The sequence below is a fragment of the Cryptomeria japonica genome, chromosome 11, assembly GCF_030272615.1.
Source record: "Cryptomeria japonica chromosome 11, Sugi_1.0, whole genome shotgun sequence".
Lineage (NCBI taxonomy): Eukaryota > Viridiplantae > Streptophyta > Pinopsida > Cupressales > Cupressaceae > Cryptomeria > Cryptomeria japonica.
Genome location: NC_081415.1, coordinates 299,716,297 through 299,734,429, shown reverse-complemented (window position 1 = coordinate 299,734,429; position 18,133 = coordinate 299,716,297). Strand labels below are relative to the sequence as shown.

Below are 18,133 nucleotides of genomic sequence, written 5' to 3'. Positions count from 1 at the left end.
ACCAACTTTGTGAGTTCACCCTTAACAACATCAATTATGATTTTCTTAGCCTTGTTGTTGTGTCTTTTCCAGGTTGTTTTCTCTAGCTCATCTTTGGGCATCTTAGTATCTTCTTCTATGTATGCATCTAGTTTGAGTTCTTGAAGAATTGTTGTTATTCGAATTATCCATGAGATGAAGTTGGATGCGCCTTCGAGTCTATCCTCCACTCTAACACTGTTCACCATGATTGTTTTTCCTTTGATTTTGAGTTCAAGTCTGAATTTTTTTTTTTAGAAAAAAGGTGTCACTATTTATTATTTCTCTACCAACCTGGCTCTGATACCATGTTGAGACATGGACTAGCTAGGACTCGAACCTAGGACCTTCCATACACTGCTAGAGTGCTCTACCACTGAGCTACTGGCCCCTCTTGGACCAGTCCATCGTCGGTCCAGGTGTGGCTTATTTCCAACACCAACACCCCCCCTTAAGCCACACCTCTCGTGTGCTTGGGGCTCCTAGCCTGGACCTAGCTCTGATACCATATTAAGGAATTTAGATCAGAGATAGAGAATACAATAGTCTATTACCAAGGATTGACTTTAATAAGATCACTGCAATGAATATGTTTTACCTTCGATGTGTGTGTGTGTGTGTGTGTGTGTGTGTGTGTGTGTGTGTGTGTGTGTGTCTATATATATATATATATAACTCTAACTATTAATCTTCTATGATAATATCAACAGCTTGTTGGTTCATGAAACTGCCACGGTTATTGGTTTTAGTTCACAGCAAGTGTCGATGCCTATAAATAAAAGGATGAAGAGTCATGTCCACGTAGGGGCAAGACTTCTACGTGGCTTATGCCACATAGAGCCATGACCCTACGGGGACATGACCCTTCATTCAATGTCGTTATATATTACTTGCTTCAATCCGAATGAAGCTATATCCTTAACATATCTTTCATTTGAACTCATGTGAGAAGACTTGCTTGATTGCTCAGATTGATGAAAGTTGGCTATGGCATAAAAGGATGTGTCACGTGAATTTTGATTGCATAGTAAAGATCAGTTCAACCGAGGTTGTTAAAGATTTGCCCAATATCATCAAGCCTCATAATCCAGTATGTAGAGAATGTCTAATGGGTAAGCAAGTTATAACTTCTTTCAAAAGCATACATGACAGATCTAATGAAATTCTTGATCTTATTCATATTGATCTATGTGGTCTAGCAAGGACTAAAAGCTTTCAAGGAGATAGATACTTTATGTTGTTTATTAATGATTACTCTAGAATGATGTGGGTTACATTTTTTAAAGAAAAATCAGAAGCCCTTGAAAAATTCAAAATATTTAAAGCTATGGTTGAGACAGAAACATGATTGAAGATAAAATTATTAAGATCGGATCAAGGTGGTGAATTTATATCCGGTGAATTCAACATTTTTTGTGAGAAATATGGAATCAGAAGACAATTATCTGCACCTAGAACTCCACAATAGAATGGAGTAGTGGAAAGAATAGAATAGAACTATCTTAGATGTTGCAAGGACAATGATGATGGAAGCCAAATTGCCTGATATTTATTGGAGAGAAGCTATCAATACTGTAGTTTACACTTTCAACAGAATACACATTAAAGGTGATACCGGTAAGACTCCTTATGAATTATGGTTCGGTCATACTCCTACTGTCAAGTATTTTAGAATTTTTGGAAGTAAATGCTATATCAAAAGAGATGATGGAATAGGGAAATTTGATCCTAGATGTGATGAAGGAATATTCTTGGGTTATTCTACTAAAAGCAAAGCATATAGATGTTTTAACAAAAGATTGCAAAGGATAGTGGAAAGCATAAATGTCATAGTGGATGAGAAAAGCAACAATCAAATCAGATCATGTGACTATGGACCGGAAGATGAGATTGTCAAATCAGAACCGGTAATGCAAGAATCAAGCAAAGCATTGATCCAGTTACTCCGATAACATCAGAAAATTCCACAGTAACTATTGAAGAGCATAAAGAGTCAGAAATTCAAGATAATCCAAAGACTCTCAAGTGTGATGACAAGAAGAAGATTAGTTGTTGAAGAGGTATGTTTAATTTCTCAAATTGAACTGAAATCAGTTATTGAAGCATGCAAAGATGAGAATTGGATGAAAGCAATGGAAGAGGAATTAAATCAGATAGAAAAGAATAACACATGGGAATTGGTTCCTAGGCTTAAAGACAAAAATGCTATTGGAATTAAATGGGTATTCAGAAACAAACTAAATGAAGAAGGACAGGTTGTAAGAAACAAAGCTAGATTGGTTTGCAAAGGATACTCACAACAAGAAGGAATTGATTATGATGAAATTTATGCTCTGGCTGCAAGGATTGAAGCAGTAAGACTATTTCTTGTCTATGTTGCACACAAAAACTACAAGGTATATCAAATGGATGTCAAATGTGCATTCCTAAATGGAGATCTTGAAGAAGAAGTCTACATTGAGCAGCCTGATGGATTTTCACTATCAGAGGACAAGGACATGGTTTGTAGATTGAGGAAAGTCTTATATGGATTGAAACAAGCCCCTAGAGCCTGGTATGCTAGATTGGATAAACATCTTTTGAAGCTCGGATTTAGCAAAGGTAATGCTGATAGCAACTTATATTATAAGATTGAGCATAATAACATATTGATCATTGAAGTCTTTGTTGATGATATCTTTTTTGGAGGTAAAGAAAATCTATGCATGACATTTGCCAATGACATGAAGAATGAATTTGAAATGTCTATGATTGGTGAGATGCAATTTTTCTTAGGTTTGGAGATCACTCAAACTGATAAAGGTATTTTCATTTGTCAAACTAAATATGTGAAAGAATTGCTAAAGAAATTTGGACTTGAAAACTCAAAACCAGTTGGAACCCCTATGATAACTGGTTGCAAACTGTCAAAGAAAGATGAATCTCCTAAAGTGAAATCATCTAGATACAAACCAATGATTGGTGGACTATTGTACTTGACTTAGACCAGACCGGATATAATGAATGTTGTCTGCATTGCTTCTAGATTTCAGTCTAATCCAAGAGAAAATCATGACATTGTTGTTAAAAGGATATTCAGATATTTGAAAGGAACAACAAGTTATGGGTTATGGTATCCAAAGGATGATGATTTCAGATTATGTGCCTATACAAACTCAGATTGGGCAGGAGATGTTGATGACCGGAAGAGAACTACGAGTGGTGCATTCTTTCTTGGAAATAAATTAGTCTCATGGGTTAGCAAAAAAAAAACATGCACTTCATTATCTACTATTGAAGTTGAATATGTAATTGCTACAACAAATTGTACTCAGATCTTATGGATGAAGCAAATGTTGAAGGATGTAAAGGTAATTTATGATGAGCCTATTCTTATTCACTATGATAATAAAATTGCTATTGATATGTCAAAGAATCTGGTATTTCATTCCAAATCAAAACACATATCTATAAGATATAATTTCTTGAAAGAAAAGGTTGAAGCAAAGGAAGTCAGATTGGTATATGTGCCCACTCAGAAACAGATTGCAGAGATCCTAACAAAACCATTGCTTAAAGATACTTTTGAATGTCTCATAAATCAATTGAGGGTCACCACCCCTCCGGAAGAGACTTAGAGATGTAGAGATGCATCAATCTGGTAAGCTTATCATAAATATCTTTTGATCCGGGTTGATGAGATGGTGTTGCTACTCAGGGGGAGTAGTCAGTTGACTAGTTCAATACCTTGGCATCAACCCTTTGTCATTGATGTCCAAGGAGGAGAGATGTCCATGTGAAAAACATAAAACATATTCCAGTATAGGGGAGAGATCAGTCAGTTCTTTTGTTGTTATGTTGGGAGAGAGTTTCTTGGAGATTGTTGGCATTCCTTGGCACTTGGATGTTTTTCACATTCAGTGTTGCCATCAATGCCAAAGGGGGAGATTGTTGGCAATATGCAAAAATTGATTATGTGTTGTCATTGTTGTCAACCTGCTCCAGTTGGTTGTCAACCTACTCCGGTTGGACATGGTTTTAGCAAAGGTTGTCAAAGATTTTTCTCCGGTATGTTCAGGTTGTTGGATTCAGTTTTGGAAGGATATTCATGATGATTATATGTATGTCATATTCAATTGGTTCATGATTTGGTGCTCCGGAAGCTATTGATTATGTTCTAGACTACCGGTTGATGTTCTTGGTCCCGGTTGGTGATATTTGCTTCTTGAAATGGTTCTTAACGTGCTAAAGGTGTTCTTGATCATGTCCCAATTGTTTGGTGGCTTCCAATTGGCTGGCGTGAAGATTTGGTGATCCTATTTGGGTCTGGTAGGATATTCTATGTTATTGACACTGAGGGTTTTTCCCAGTTGGTGTAACGTGTTGCAGTTGATCTCGACAAGATTTCCGGTGGATGTAATTGTTTGGGAATTTGAATTAGGACCATGCTATGTAATGTAAATCATAATATTGGTCTGGTGATCGATCCTTGTATCGTGTAATGTAGTCTTTGTAATTATGAGTTGAGGGTTGAGGGTTTAGCCGACCTTGTTATCAAGGTTGATGATTTGTATATATAGGAGATATGCTTATGTAATTTTGACATAGGTACTATGTCTGCATTATTAAAGAGAGGTAAAAGTGTGAATAGGGATATATCATTCAGCAAAGTGTTGTGGAGAGTTTGGTGTTGCAGGGCAGACATCTATGCTTAACCGGAACTGTAATCAAGCATTAGGAGATGTTATTTCCACAGTTCATTTCCTCCGGATTGTAGTCTGATGATTATGTAAGTCAATGAGACTTCCCTTTTGTGTTGAGGAGTGTCCTCTAGACAGTTGGCCTGATTGCAAGTGCAATCCCCATTGTAATATTTTCACTTACTGCTGCAGAAGTATTATCTAATTGTGGGTAGGGTTTCCCAACGTGGTTTTTCCCTTCACCGGGTTTTCCACATCAAAATATTGGTGTTGTGTGTTGTGTACTCTCACGCTTTATCTTTCACTGTGTTGTTTTCATTTTGTTCTGGTAGAAGGTTTATAATTTGCAATAATTGTTGAACTTGTGGAAAATTGATTCACCCCCCCTCTCTTAGTTTTCCTCCGGTTCATTCTAACAATTGGTATCGGAGCATTCTAACAACTACTACTAGCTCAAGGCCTGAAAATTTGAGCTATATTAGGAGAAGTACAAAAAGGAAGATGTAGTCTTCTCTTTAGTTTGTTCATTGTTGTTTTTCACATTTGGACATATCAAAATTGAGCTATATTAGGAGAAGTACAAAGAGGAAGATGTAGTCTTCTCTTTCGTTTGTTCATTATTGTTTTTCACATTTGGACATATCATTATATGTAATTTTGTTAGCATTTATAAACTTATGTTGCTATTATACATTTTTAAGTTTGAAACTATGAGTATGAATGATGAAATTTCAAATATTGAGTGTTTGGAGATCATATGACACGTGTAATGTTTCAATTATGGCTCTATGTTCTCTAAATGCATTAATTTCTTTATGTTTTTTTTGTAAAACTACGGCTTTTTTTTTTGCCAAGTCCTTTCGTGAGTCTTTCACGAGTCCGAGTCCATTTTTTTGGTTTGCCGAGTTCATGGCAAGTCCGAGTATTAAAACTTTGGTCCAAACCACAAATGCAAACTAAAAACAAGAAATGACAACTATTTGGTGCTTGAAGTCCCTTCCAATGTAGTACTTGGTTAGTTGAAATGCTCATCCCTTTCAATTGAAACCATAAACTACCTATCTCCAATGATTGAGTGGTCTGAAAATGCACATTCTTCCAACTATTCAAGTTTAAAATCAACAACATTTTTTTTATTTATTTATTTTATTATGAGCACCTTGAAAGAGGAACAATTGCTGCAAAACTGATTTCTTAGGGAAAATTTTTAAAAAATGAACATTCTATCAACTAAAAATATCTTCCCAAGAGTCACGAAAGGAGCAATACTCCAAATTTTGACTAAAATTCTCTTCAATCCACTTGTAAGCATGAAAATGGAATTGTATGATGATTGTTTAAAAAGAAAACAATATTAATTTTAAAATTTTGTTCCATAATTCCCTATGTTACATTCCTTCCATCATCATTAATCTCCCATAACCCTTGTTGATAAACTCTAGCATACATACTCACTAAAGAAGTAGCTCCAACAAGCTTATGTTGTACTACTCTAATGTTCATGTGAACTTTGTCTAGAGAGATTTTGGTGATGCTTAAAGTTTCAACACTTGAACTAATGCTCTCCATACAAATACTATTTAAATCAAGATTGTACTCCTCCCCTTGTGGCAATCCTACAAAGTTTACCATCATGCCATGATGATCCAAGATATTGTCATGAGAAAATTGTTCTTCCAAGAGTTTATTCTCTTGACATTCTTCCCAATTAATGTCTACGAAAAAAATCTGTTACAAAATGTTAACTCTACATCCATGTCAAGCAAGGGTTTATCAAAAGTTAGGAACCTATTTCCAGACTCTTGTTCATGTCATTCTTCATTTTGTCTTGACTCTATTTATTTTCCCATGATAGAACATTCTCTTCATTCTCTTGCATACGACAACACAATGTCCACCATTAGACATTCCTCTTAACACAATCTTGAAATTTCAACTCCATTGTCTTCAAGTTCAAGGTGATCTCACCTAATGAATGAAGCCATTGGATGCCAAGAATAGCATGAATGTCTCCAATTAAAGTGTATGGGGTACTACTAGGGTTGTAAAATGGTTGGGCCTTACTAGAGAGGGCTTGATCAAATGTTGATGCAATATAATAATTATGAGGAAATAGGGTGTTCCCTAAGAAGATTTCCATGGTAGTAGTTGTGGTGGGTCTTTTTAGTGGCTAAGCCACCACCCATGCATTACTAGGATGGGTTAATATTGGCCTTCTATTGGTAAGGATGGCTCAAAGTTATGCAAAGAGATCAATGAAGAGACAAAATATTTACTGATTCTTAGCCCTCTATTTCAACTCCTTTTTTCTTTTCTTGGCTTCGGGTTTCAAATTGTGAGTTTGTTCATGCCTATGTCTTTACATGGTCATTAATGGTTCATCAGATCTTCTAACTTTTTTCTATTATTTTCTCTAGTTCGGAGGACATTACCTATTAATCCTCAGCATTTAACTTTCCAATAATGAAATGGAGATTGCAACTTTTGAATCGGATGCCTCTAATTTTCTTCCGTAAGGAGCAGTTTATCATATGGTTAAATGTAAACACATTCCTGGTTGGTTTTTGGATCCTTTATAATATGAGTCATTCATAAACCTGGACTTTACATATAAAAACAATTATAGATGATCAAAATGCCTTTTCACAGCCAGGGGAAAATCCTGACCATGATTTATAACAGCCTAGTTTTGCACTTGATCTTGGTTGATACATGCCAAATGTAGCTAAAGTGGTTTACTACAGATAGTTGACTGAAAAAAAAATGCTAAAAGCTAAGAGACAAAATTATACATATCAAACACAAAATGATTACTTAGATCTGACAGAATTTTTTATAATTAAGCCCATTCTCGTGTTTAAGATTTATCACACAAATCTGATTAATTAATAAAGTTATAAACCATTCCATCCATTGCTCATCCCCCAACAATGGACTCAAAGATGATTATTCTTTACCATTTAATTAATTTGAATGCCTTATGGTTCTTATCAACTAAAAGTTTCAGTTAAAACTGTGGCAGACGGTATTATTGCATTAATTAAAAATTTGAGAAAAAAAAAGCAAATATCATTTGATGAAACACTGCTAGAGATCTCCATTAATTCACTATATCATTTATGAGATTACACGGCATGTTGTGCAGAAATTATCAAACTTATTTCTTCCAAAAGCAGTTGACTAAAGTCAGTAAGAACAAATAATCTACTATTATGAAATTGTGCAGCGGTGCTTATGAACTGACATAAGTAATATTTTTTAGTTCTTAAGCATTGCACTAGAACAAAGTACAAACGAAATTGATTTTAGCAAACACTACTTCCTTTTCCAGTTAAACATGCAAGAGACAGTACAAACATATTCCCAATAAATTTCATCAACTTGTATCATAGAAAAGCACAAGTGCAAGAAAAGGCTATCAGGCATCTCTTTCTTGAAGGTATGTTGCATACTATATGTGTATACTTATTTGCTCTGAAAGTCAAAGCTCCATCAACTTGAAAATCAATCATAAGTACCATCAGCTTAAAATACCAAAGTATTTGGTTCTCCACGGAGAAACTTGCTCACCCTTGGTTATATTTTTTTTTTAAAGTTACCCAAGAGCCTATTTAGGAAAATGTTCATGACCTCCATAAGTCGTGATAGTTTTAAAGCTCCATAAGGAAGTTTGCCATTATGCCTGCAGAATAGCCCAATGCCCAAGAACTTTCTATATTTCATCATTTCAGCAACTTTGCAGCACTTTCTTCTGATTTCTGTTGAGATTCCAACAGGAGGAATTAGCACGAATCATAAAAATTTGCTAGCTATGACATTACAATAGATTCTTCAGTTTGAAATATTTTATCATAGCCATACAAGAAATGATTCTTAAAATGGCCAAAACTTATTCAGCAATAGCAACAAGGAATTCAAAAACCAGATAGTTCTTATTCCTGGCCCTTTGTCAAGTTACCTGCTCAACGTGGGGCAAGTACTTCCCATCAAATGTCAAAACGACACGCTCCTTTCCATCTATTCCTTTTACTTTATCAACCGAACAGTAGAAATCTATGGCTGACATTCTACAATTGAAAATCACATGAAAATTAAATTAAATATTGTCAAAAAAACATACTTAGCAATTCTTAAGTACAAAATTTTATTTATTGGGAGAAAAAAGTCAGCCTGTTAATGAGCAATCATTGCTTTATCATTTTCCCTCTTCACAAGCTGGTACACTTTTCTCCATTTGGCTGAATAAGATTAGTTATATAGAAAATGAATGTGAAGGAAGAAAAATAGATTCTAAAGACAAATGAATCGTATTCTTGTGAAAGATTAAAAGATGTGTAACAGGGAGGGATGTGGTGAACACAGAATAGAGAATAACTATAAATCAAATACCATTTGCATTGAAGAATTAATATCCAATAATAAAAAAAAGTGCAAATGCTGAGGTTAAAATCTTTAATACCGTAATGCAAGTTCATAACTAAATTAATCTTCAACATTCTAGTTTCAAAATTTGCTGTGCTTGACAGATGTTCTAGAAAAAAAAGTGTATTACTATTCAAAATCGTTATATAATAAATATGGCTAATTTGTTTACAAGCTTGCAAAAAACCAGCAGTAAGGAAGCAATAAAGGCTAGCAAGGAGATCAAACTCTTGGGCTTGATTATAGCAATAAAATGAAACCTGGGAAAGGGATGACAGATCTTCGTTAATTTACCTCTTTCTATAAATTTAATGAAGCTACGCCAAAAACTTAGTCATCAATGTATACAAATCAGGCGAGGGTCTCTTTGATGGAACAAAGCTGCCATAGATCATAAACTTAGAAGTTTGAATAAGTTAAAAGTCTAGCCAACTTTAAGACCTTTAATTTAAGGGAGAGCATTGATAGAAAACATGGAGTTTTGTATGAGATAGATCTAATATGCCTTGATACCAAGACAAGATAAATGCACAAAATGTCAAAAAGTGATCACAAGGATAGTATTTAAGAGATGAGTAAGATATTTTATAATATTCTATTTATGCAGCTAATTATCATGTGGCAAGCACCAAAAGCTTCAACCTTTGAAGATAAGGTCATGTGGTGTTCCTAGGGTAGTTCTAAAGACTAGAGAAAGTTGCTCAAGCATATTATTGGGGAGGTCATATTGAGAGCTAATATTACAAACTTTTTGTAATTCTATAGATATTTTTGATCATTAACGAAATGTAGGATATTGCCCACAAGAAATAAAGAAAGTAATTCAATAAAGAATTATCCACTATGTTTTGCTCAAGTGGTAAATCATTGGGTGTCCAAGTACAAATTCTGGAGAGACAAGTCATTTTAGTAACATATTGCATGATATTCTAGGTTTGCAATGCTTCATCAATCAGTCTATGTGTAAACCTTGGCTGATTTTGACATAACAGATACTCCTTGGTCATTACATCTTACCCAGATACTCCTTGGTCATTACATCTTACCCAAACCTGAGACCCGTTCATGACTAAAAGGGAGCTGCTTACCAATGAAAAATAACATCCAATAGACATGTATAAAAATTGAAAGGATATCCTCTCTTGAATAAAGTCTCTCAAATGCTATGCTTAACGATCAAATGAGACGACTCCAAGGTTTCTATTGTCAAGTCATGACTCGTGGATAAACTCAATGGCTGATGTGATTGTTGGTAATCCAAGGGGGACTAACGTTGAATAATTGAATGCTTGAATTGCTAGAACTTAGATTCTAACTACTAGCTTGGAAAATTAAAAAAAAGGAGCAAAAGAGATGAGTTCAAGGAGTCTAATCTAATCCTTAGAATGCAAAAGCAATGGACAACCTTTGGTGAAACTCCACTAAGCCTTGCTTTGACATGCAAAGCAACAACTCCACAAAGCTTAGTGTGATCTCCTGAGGAAAGCATATGATGTTCAAACCACCACCACGAACATAGACACCATCAAGACGATGCATATCAATGAAGAAGTAGCAATTGAAGTAAAGCTTGGCTAAATAGATCCAATTGACTACGCAAGGCAAGTCTACAATCAACAAACTGCTAGTAGTATGGATATATGAATTTCACCATTGATCATGCACAAAGTTCTTTCATTCATTTAATTATCATTATCTAACATGAAGATGCAACAAGAAACCATTCAATTGTAGAAGAAACAACACATTCCAACATAACTTCAATGAAAAGAATGTTTATTTACAAATTTGGCAACAATTTCTGCCTTCTCTTCCTATTCTACTCTAGCTGCTATTTGCTACTAAACTATTCTTGAACTGCTAATTATTAACTTGCTATTAACCTCCTATTTTCTATTAACCTTTACAAATGAGAAGTTTGAGCCTTAAATAGAGAGCTCATTACAATTCAAAGGCTCAAATCGGTATGAAATCAATGGCCGAGATTACAAGATGAAACCCTAATTAGAGTTTGTTGGAACAAACTCTTCTTAGCCAATGAAATAATTACAAAATTTGGACACGTCTTCTCTTGAATATTTGGCCAATAGATAGTGAGGGTAGGTACATTGGAGTTTGTGTCCCCATGGGTGAGTCAGGTACATTGCATCTGGTCACGCTGATGTAGAACTCCTTAATTTGGTGAGCAGTGACTAGGATGACACCTCAGTTCACTTGTACTTGGTAGATCAACACAAAGTGTTTGAGCAATATCTCTTGATATTAAACATCTTCAAATTTTAGCAGTGATGATGATGAAGGCATGTCCCCGAATTATATCATGTTGTTTAAGCTAATCTTCTAACTTTGATTAATTCTTCTGGAACTATTCTCTTCCTTGATCACGTTTGATGTAGACTATGTGATGCCCTTGGTTGATCTTGTCTTGCTCATGATCCTATCTTGGTGAATGATACACCTGGTTGGAGTTAACTTCTCAATGTACTGACTTTGATTCTTGGATTCCCGAAGGGAATTCAAGATTGTGAAAAAATTTCTCCCTTGAGTGCCTTCATTCTCATGTTGTATTTACTCTATCTCTCACGTTGCTGATATTGATGTTGACCTCCTGTCGCACTTGTCTTTAATTTGAACACGCTGGCATTGATGCGTGAGTCTTCATCTCCTTCAAGTGATAAAGGTCCTTCTTCCTTGCTTCTATAACCTAAAAAACACACAAACCTTGATCAAACACAATATCAATCTTAAAATCTGAAATGGATTTCTTTTGTTCAATTTTTTTATTTTCATCTCCAAGGTCTGATTTTATCATACTTTCAGTCTGAGTATTCACTTTTAAGTAATACTTTCATTCTGAATATTCACTTTTAAGTAAGATTTAATCATTCTCAGATCTGATTTCTGAGTTTTATCCTGATTTCTTTCTAAACATGTGCAAGTTCAGGCTTTTGAACGAACAAAGGAAGGAAGTTCACTCCTCCAAGGGGGCAAAGGAAGTGTGCCCGCTCCTATGAGGGAGCAATGGAAGTCAGGCCGCTCCTATGAGGGAGCAAAGGAAGTAAGTTCACTCCTATGAGGGAGCAAAGGAAGCTTGCTCCTCCCAAGTAGCAAAGGAAGTTCACTCCTCTCAAGGGACAATGAAAATGAGTTGAAATCGCCATCTCCAGCAGCATTCCATCAACTTCTCCAACAATTTCTCCATCAATTCGATCTTTTGAATGAACAAAGGAAGGAAGTTCACTCCTCCAAGGGGGCAAAGGAAGTGTGCCCGCTCCTCTACGCTCCTATGAGGGAGCAATGGAAGTCAGGCCGCTCCTATGAGGGAGCAAAGGAAGTAAGTTCACTCCTATGAGGGAGCAAAGGAAGCTCGCTCCTCCCAAGTAGCAAAGGAAGTTCGCTCCTCTCCAGGGGCAATGAAAATGAGTTGAAATCGCCATCTCCAGCAGCATTCCATCAACTTCTCCAACAATTTCTCCATCAATTTGATCTCTTCTCTTGCTCATGCCATGTCAATGGGCAAAGGCAAGGTTGTGTACAAAACGAAGCATAAGAAATGCTTAAGGTTTTATGTTCTCCATGTGTCTAAGTTGATCAAATCACCTTCAACCGGACTCTTGCATCTATATCGGACATCTTGGATGATAAGAAAATGTCTACTAGGCTGGTTAAAAGATCAAAATCATTGCTTAATGTTGGTTGAAAATTTTGTACACCCGGGAGGATGTGCAAAATTGTGGTTTCAACCACAATGTGTTTGTATAAAACTCTCCTAATTTACTACTACTAACACTAATCTAATTTGGGTGTGATAACATCTTATTCTCTTTCTTCAAGAACAGATGATATTCTTTCTCTTGTTTCAGAAAAGAAGTTACAGCAACAACGGTAAATACAGAAATGAAACGTTTTGTAGGATTTTTAGAACATAAAGGGAAGCAAAGTTTCCATGAAAGCACAAAGACTTCCGTCACTTCCCCAGGACAGGAAAATAGAAATGAAAGCACAAAGTCTTTAGCATTTCTACTGTCCTATCAACCTTCTCAAAATGATAACAGTGTACAACACACAGCAGCTCAAAGTCTGTCTATATGATAACACTCTACTACTAACACTAATCTAATTTGAGTGTGATAACATCTTATTCTCTTTCTTCAGGAACAGATGATATTCTTTCTCTTGTTTCAGAAAAGAAGTTACACCAACAACGGTAAATACAGAAATGAAACGTTTTGTAGGATTTTTAGAACATAAAGGGAAGCAAAGTTTCCATGAAAGCACAAAGACTTCCGTCACTTCCCCGGGACGGGAAAATAGAAATGAAAGCACAAAGTCTTCAGCATTTCTACTGTCCTATCAACCTTCTCAAAATGCTAATAGTGTACAACACACAGCAGCTCAAAGTCTATCTATATGATGCACTTCACCTTACATGCACAGGTTTTAAAAATAAAAGCAGCACAAAGTCTACAAATTATCTCCTTACTTGAGCTTTCTACAATAGCTTCAAACGTGATAAGTAGCTCAAAGTCTGCAAGACCAAGTCTGAAAACCAAACCTATAACTCTAAACACAATTAGTAGCTCAAATTTGCAAGATTGAATTTAAATCCCTCTTGAACAAAAGAACAAAAATCATGATCAATTCTAGAAAATGTTGTCACATAACAACTTGAATTGGCACAAAGTCTCAACACAACTTGCCTCTTTTATTGAAAACAATTTGATTTACATTTAAACTCAAAGTCTTAGAGTGCACATATAAATTGGCAGAATTTTGTTGCATTGCCAAAAGATGATCATTACAAAGAGCACCCTCGTCTATATATAGAAGAGGTCCGAGAGCAAAATGTGGGAGAAGTCTAACCAACTGAGACTTATTCCACAACTAACTAACTAACTATGACTTATTCAAATTACAGCCTACTGACTTTCGACTTGTAATTTTTTTAGATACAATTACAGGTTACAAGAATGCAAGTGATATGATCTCTTGCAATTACAATTTCTAACATTACATGTAATTTGTCAAAATGAAATAACAAATGCATAATTGAAACTAAGTGTCCAGAGACACGACTCTATCTACATCATCCTCTATTTGATCTTCATGCTATTATAAGACACTCTATGATTGAAGTGCTCAGGTTTGGGAATGGCATCTTGAACTGGAACAAGAACTTGCACCCTTGATAGTCATTGTGTCCTTGGCCAACGAACTTCAACCTTATCACATGCTTGGGGTAGTACCATTTCTTCAAGAGGGAAATTATTCTCTTCGTTGTGTTCTTTCTCCATGCTTGATTCACTTTGTCACTAGATGACTTCATGAGGATTATTGACCCTCGGACTGCCCCATGAATTACTGTTGTATCTCTTCTTCTTTTGTTCATTGATGAAGAACCCATAACACCTTATTCAAGATGAGATGTTATAAAACAATGCTCATGCCTTGATTTGTTGGTTTGATCGATCATGTGTGCAAACAAGACTAACAAGGGAAGGGATAAATTGATGCAAAAATGGGCTCACAAGTGAATTTCGGGTTTTGAGGACTGCATTACATGTGTGGCAAAACAAGAGCATTGACTTGCAATTGTGGAGACCAAACATGCAACTTCATATGTGCAATGGGAAAATACAAGTTTGCACTTGTAATTGGATCTAGAGATTCATTTTCAAGCATTTTTTAGTGCATTTTGGACCAATTTTGGGTTTTGGAGGACCAATTACAAGTGAAAAGGTAGTACTTGCACACTTGCAGTCGGGTTTCAAGGACCCAATTGCAAGTAAAATATACATTGCCAATAGTGAAACATGAAGGGCTTGCAATTGGATTCAAGAGACCCGATTGCAAGTGATTTTAACTTGCAATAAAATAGAATAAAAACCTACACACTTGCAGTCGGGTTTCTAGAACCCGATTACAAGTGACCAAGTGTGTCTCTTTCCTTTTATAAAGCGAACTTGTAATCGGGTTTCAAAACCCCGATTACAAGTAAAGTTGATTTACTTGAAATGTTGGACGTAAAACCCCCACTTGACTTGACAAGTAACTTCACAAAAATGCACCACCAAAGAGACTTTAATTGCAGTCGGGTTTTAAAGACCCGATTGCAAGTGTTATAATGCAACTCGTAATGATGCTCTAAAGACCCGACTTTGCAAATAACAATGCAAGACAACTTTAAAACAATGAACTAACTTGTAATCGGGTCTTAGAGACCTGACTACAAGTAAGTGCATTTACTTGTAATGCCATCCAAAAGTTCCTACTACTTGCAATAAGGTCAAAAAGTTCCTAGTTATAGTGACTTTACTTGCAATGACAGCAAAAAGTTCCTACTTGCAATGACTGATCTGAAACCCGAAATTGCTCAGAAAGCTAGGAAAATGAAGGTCAAAACTAACCAAAACCTGGACAAGGGGGCAATGGAAATGAGTTGAAATCGCTGTGATTCAGTCCTTGAACCCATCTCTTTTGCTCTTTTTTTTTTAGTTTTCCTAGCTAGTAGTTAGAACTAAGTTCCAGCAATTCAAGCATTCAATTATTCAACATAAGTCCCCCTTGGATTACCAGCAATCACATCAACCATTGAGTTTATCCACGAGTCATGACCTGACAGTAGAAACCTTGGAGTTGTCTCATTTGATCACGAAGCATAGCATTTGAGAGACTTTATTCAAGAGAGGATAATGTTGGCTAACAGATTTGCCTTTCCTTTAATATTTATATATTTTAAAATGATGACTAATGCATACCCTTCATGAAAAAGCAAATGAACCAACAATTGGGTGAACTGAGTTTCGGTTTACCCTCTGCATAAGAGTGCAGCTCCTTGTAAGATTTTCAATGAGGTTTTATGCAAATAACTCAAAAAGAGACACACTTTTCACCAGAAAGCGAGAAAGGCATTCACATTCAATTGTCAACACAATAAGAATGCTACAAGATAATTAGAATAAATGCAAAGCTCACAAACTTAAACCTTGAGCATTTCAATACAATGTAAAACCTATTTCACGAAGCATATTCAATGTAGCATAAATGTTGATTGATACTCGCTCATGCCTCACCGGACAAGGTGGACCAGAATCATTTAAACTCCTTTAAATAACAATGTACCACTAATTCTCTTAAACAATGAATTCACAGACTTATGAAGAACTGATAATGAAGTAAAATATTTTGTACACAAGCATACATCCCAACAGAGATTGCTCTATCATTTGAACGCATAGATTTCAAGATCATAAAAAATATATCATCTCATTCATATATCAAATGTCTACACTGGAATTCAAAGAAGATTAAGTCTACTCCTTCAAATCAAAGTTTTTCGGACCTTAAACAAAACTTGCTTAATTACATTTATAGCCTCCAGGCCAATAATTCGTTTGAAAATAACTCTAAACTGTCAAACTCTACCCTAGAGTTAAAAAGAAATTGTTTGCTTTGAACTGGATAAAACTTAAATGAACAACGGCAAAGTAAATCTTGACCACAATCTCCTCCTCACTTCAAAATCATCACAGCAATTTTCCCAGTAATCTTCTAATTGAGGTTCATGGGAGAAATGGTCATCAACATTTAGATGTTCTATAGCATATCCCCTACTATCAAATTTCCGTCTGGCAATGTAGGGCTGCAAATTCATTTTCTTGAACTCTAATTCTAGGTTCAAGGCATCAGATACAGATTTACAACTGTAGTAACCAAGTTCAATCGGAAAGGCAACCCCGGATTTACCCTTTTTCCCTAACCTTTTGTCAATGTGGGCTAACTACCTGCAAACCTCAATAAGCACATAACTGTCAAAGGCATACCTAGGCAATTTGAATGGTTCACCTTCAAAGCCCCCCACTCTAATGTAAGTAAACCTGGGAAACTGGATAAAGTAGCTTCCATATATACTAACCAGCTCCATGGCCTCGGCTGACATTCTTGTATTTATGTCTCCCTATAATTCAAAGGCAAGCCTTCCTGCAAAGACATCATTCCACCTTGTGAAATTTTCTGCATGTCTCTATTGTTGCAGGTAAGGGTAATAATCATAAACCTTCATGCCGTCCACCCAAGGTTCATTATGCAACCCCGTCCATTCTCTGGTACAAGCCCATATATAAAATAAATATGAGGACATGTAAAACTTAGACATTCCAACAAAGTTGCTCAAACCCTCATGGAGGCTTTCGGCAAAACTTTCGCCTAGTCAAAGTATTTCTCAGCAGCTAACAACACCTGAATATAGAAGTACATCCAATCCTCCCAATAGAAAGAGTGTGAGTTCCCTTTGAGTCTGTTTAACAATATTACAATGTCTCGCACCTCTGTGATGAAATGCTCTCTGGTAAGAGGCTTGGGTAACCGGGACCCCCTTTCTGAACCTTTAGAAGCCAATTCCTTACAATGATGTTTTTATATGTGCTTTTCTTCTCAGAGAAAAATGCATATGAGGTTCCAATTGACCAGTCTTCGTACAGCTCTTTATGAGGGATTCCCATTGCAGCCATCACCGTTTCTCTGTTAATTCCACTAACAATTCACCACTGCTGGTCCTAATGCACCTGTTATCAGCATCATATCTGTTCATACATGCTATTACTAGATTTGGAAAAGGAGCAGCAGTTGGGAAAGCAGCAACTTCAATCAGGCCACTTCTAACTATTCTTTCCATCATCAAATCTGCCCCAAGGTTTTTAGCTCTTTCTAAGAAATCTCCTGAGTCGACTAGCTTGGGCCAAAGAATTGTCACCCAGCTTTGGAAGTATACTAACTAGGCATGATATGCGACCAAGCTTTGGAAGAGTCGACCTCATAATGGCCGCTTTTACATTTATCAAACAGTTCCTAAACAGGACAAAATTCTATTCCAAAACAAAGAATTTTCCTACACTGACTGACTTTCTGAGCTAGTAACACAGCAGAGGGAAATTATCAAAACTCACCTGTTACCACCATGAAATCTGTGAAACCCTCGGAAGTATGGAGTTGAATTTACCTTCGGCATCTTTCGC

General features: G+C 36.0%; 1 protein-coding gene across 1 annotated transcript in view; it reads right to left on the bottom strand.

The window, feature by feature from the left end:
• Positions 1-8,042: 8,042 nt before the first annotated feature.
• The window catches only part of LOC131072161 (cyanate hydratase), a 62,053-nt gene continuing 51,962 nt past the window's right edge, over positions 8,043-18,133 (bottom strand). Inside the window, exons 3-4 of the mRNA XM_058008241.2 lie at positions 8,656-8,764; positions 8,043-8,455 (exon numbers count right to left, since the gene is read on the bottom strand). Of these exons, the coding sequence (XP_057864224.1) occupies positions 8,420-8,455; positions 8,656-8,764 (145 nt within the window). The 3' untranslated portion in view covers positions 8,043-8,419. The remainder of the gene's footprint in view (positions 8,456-8,655; positions 8,765-18,133) is intronic.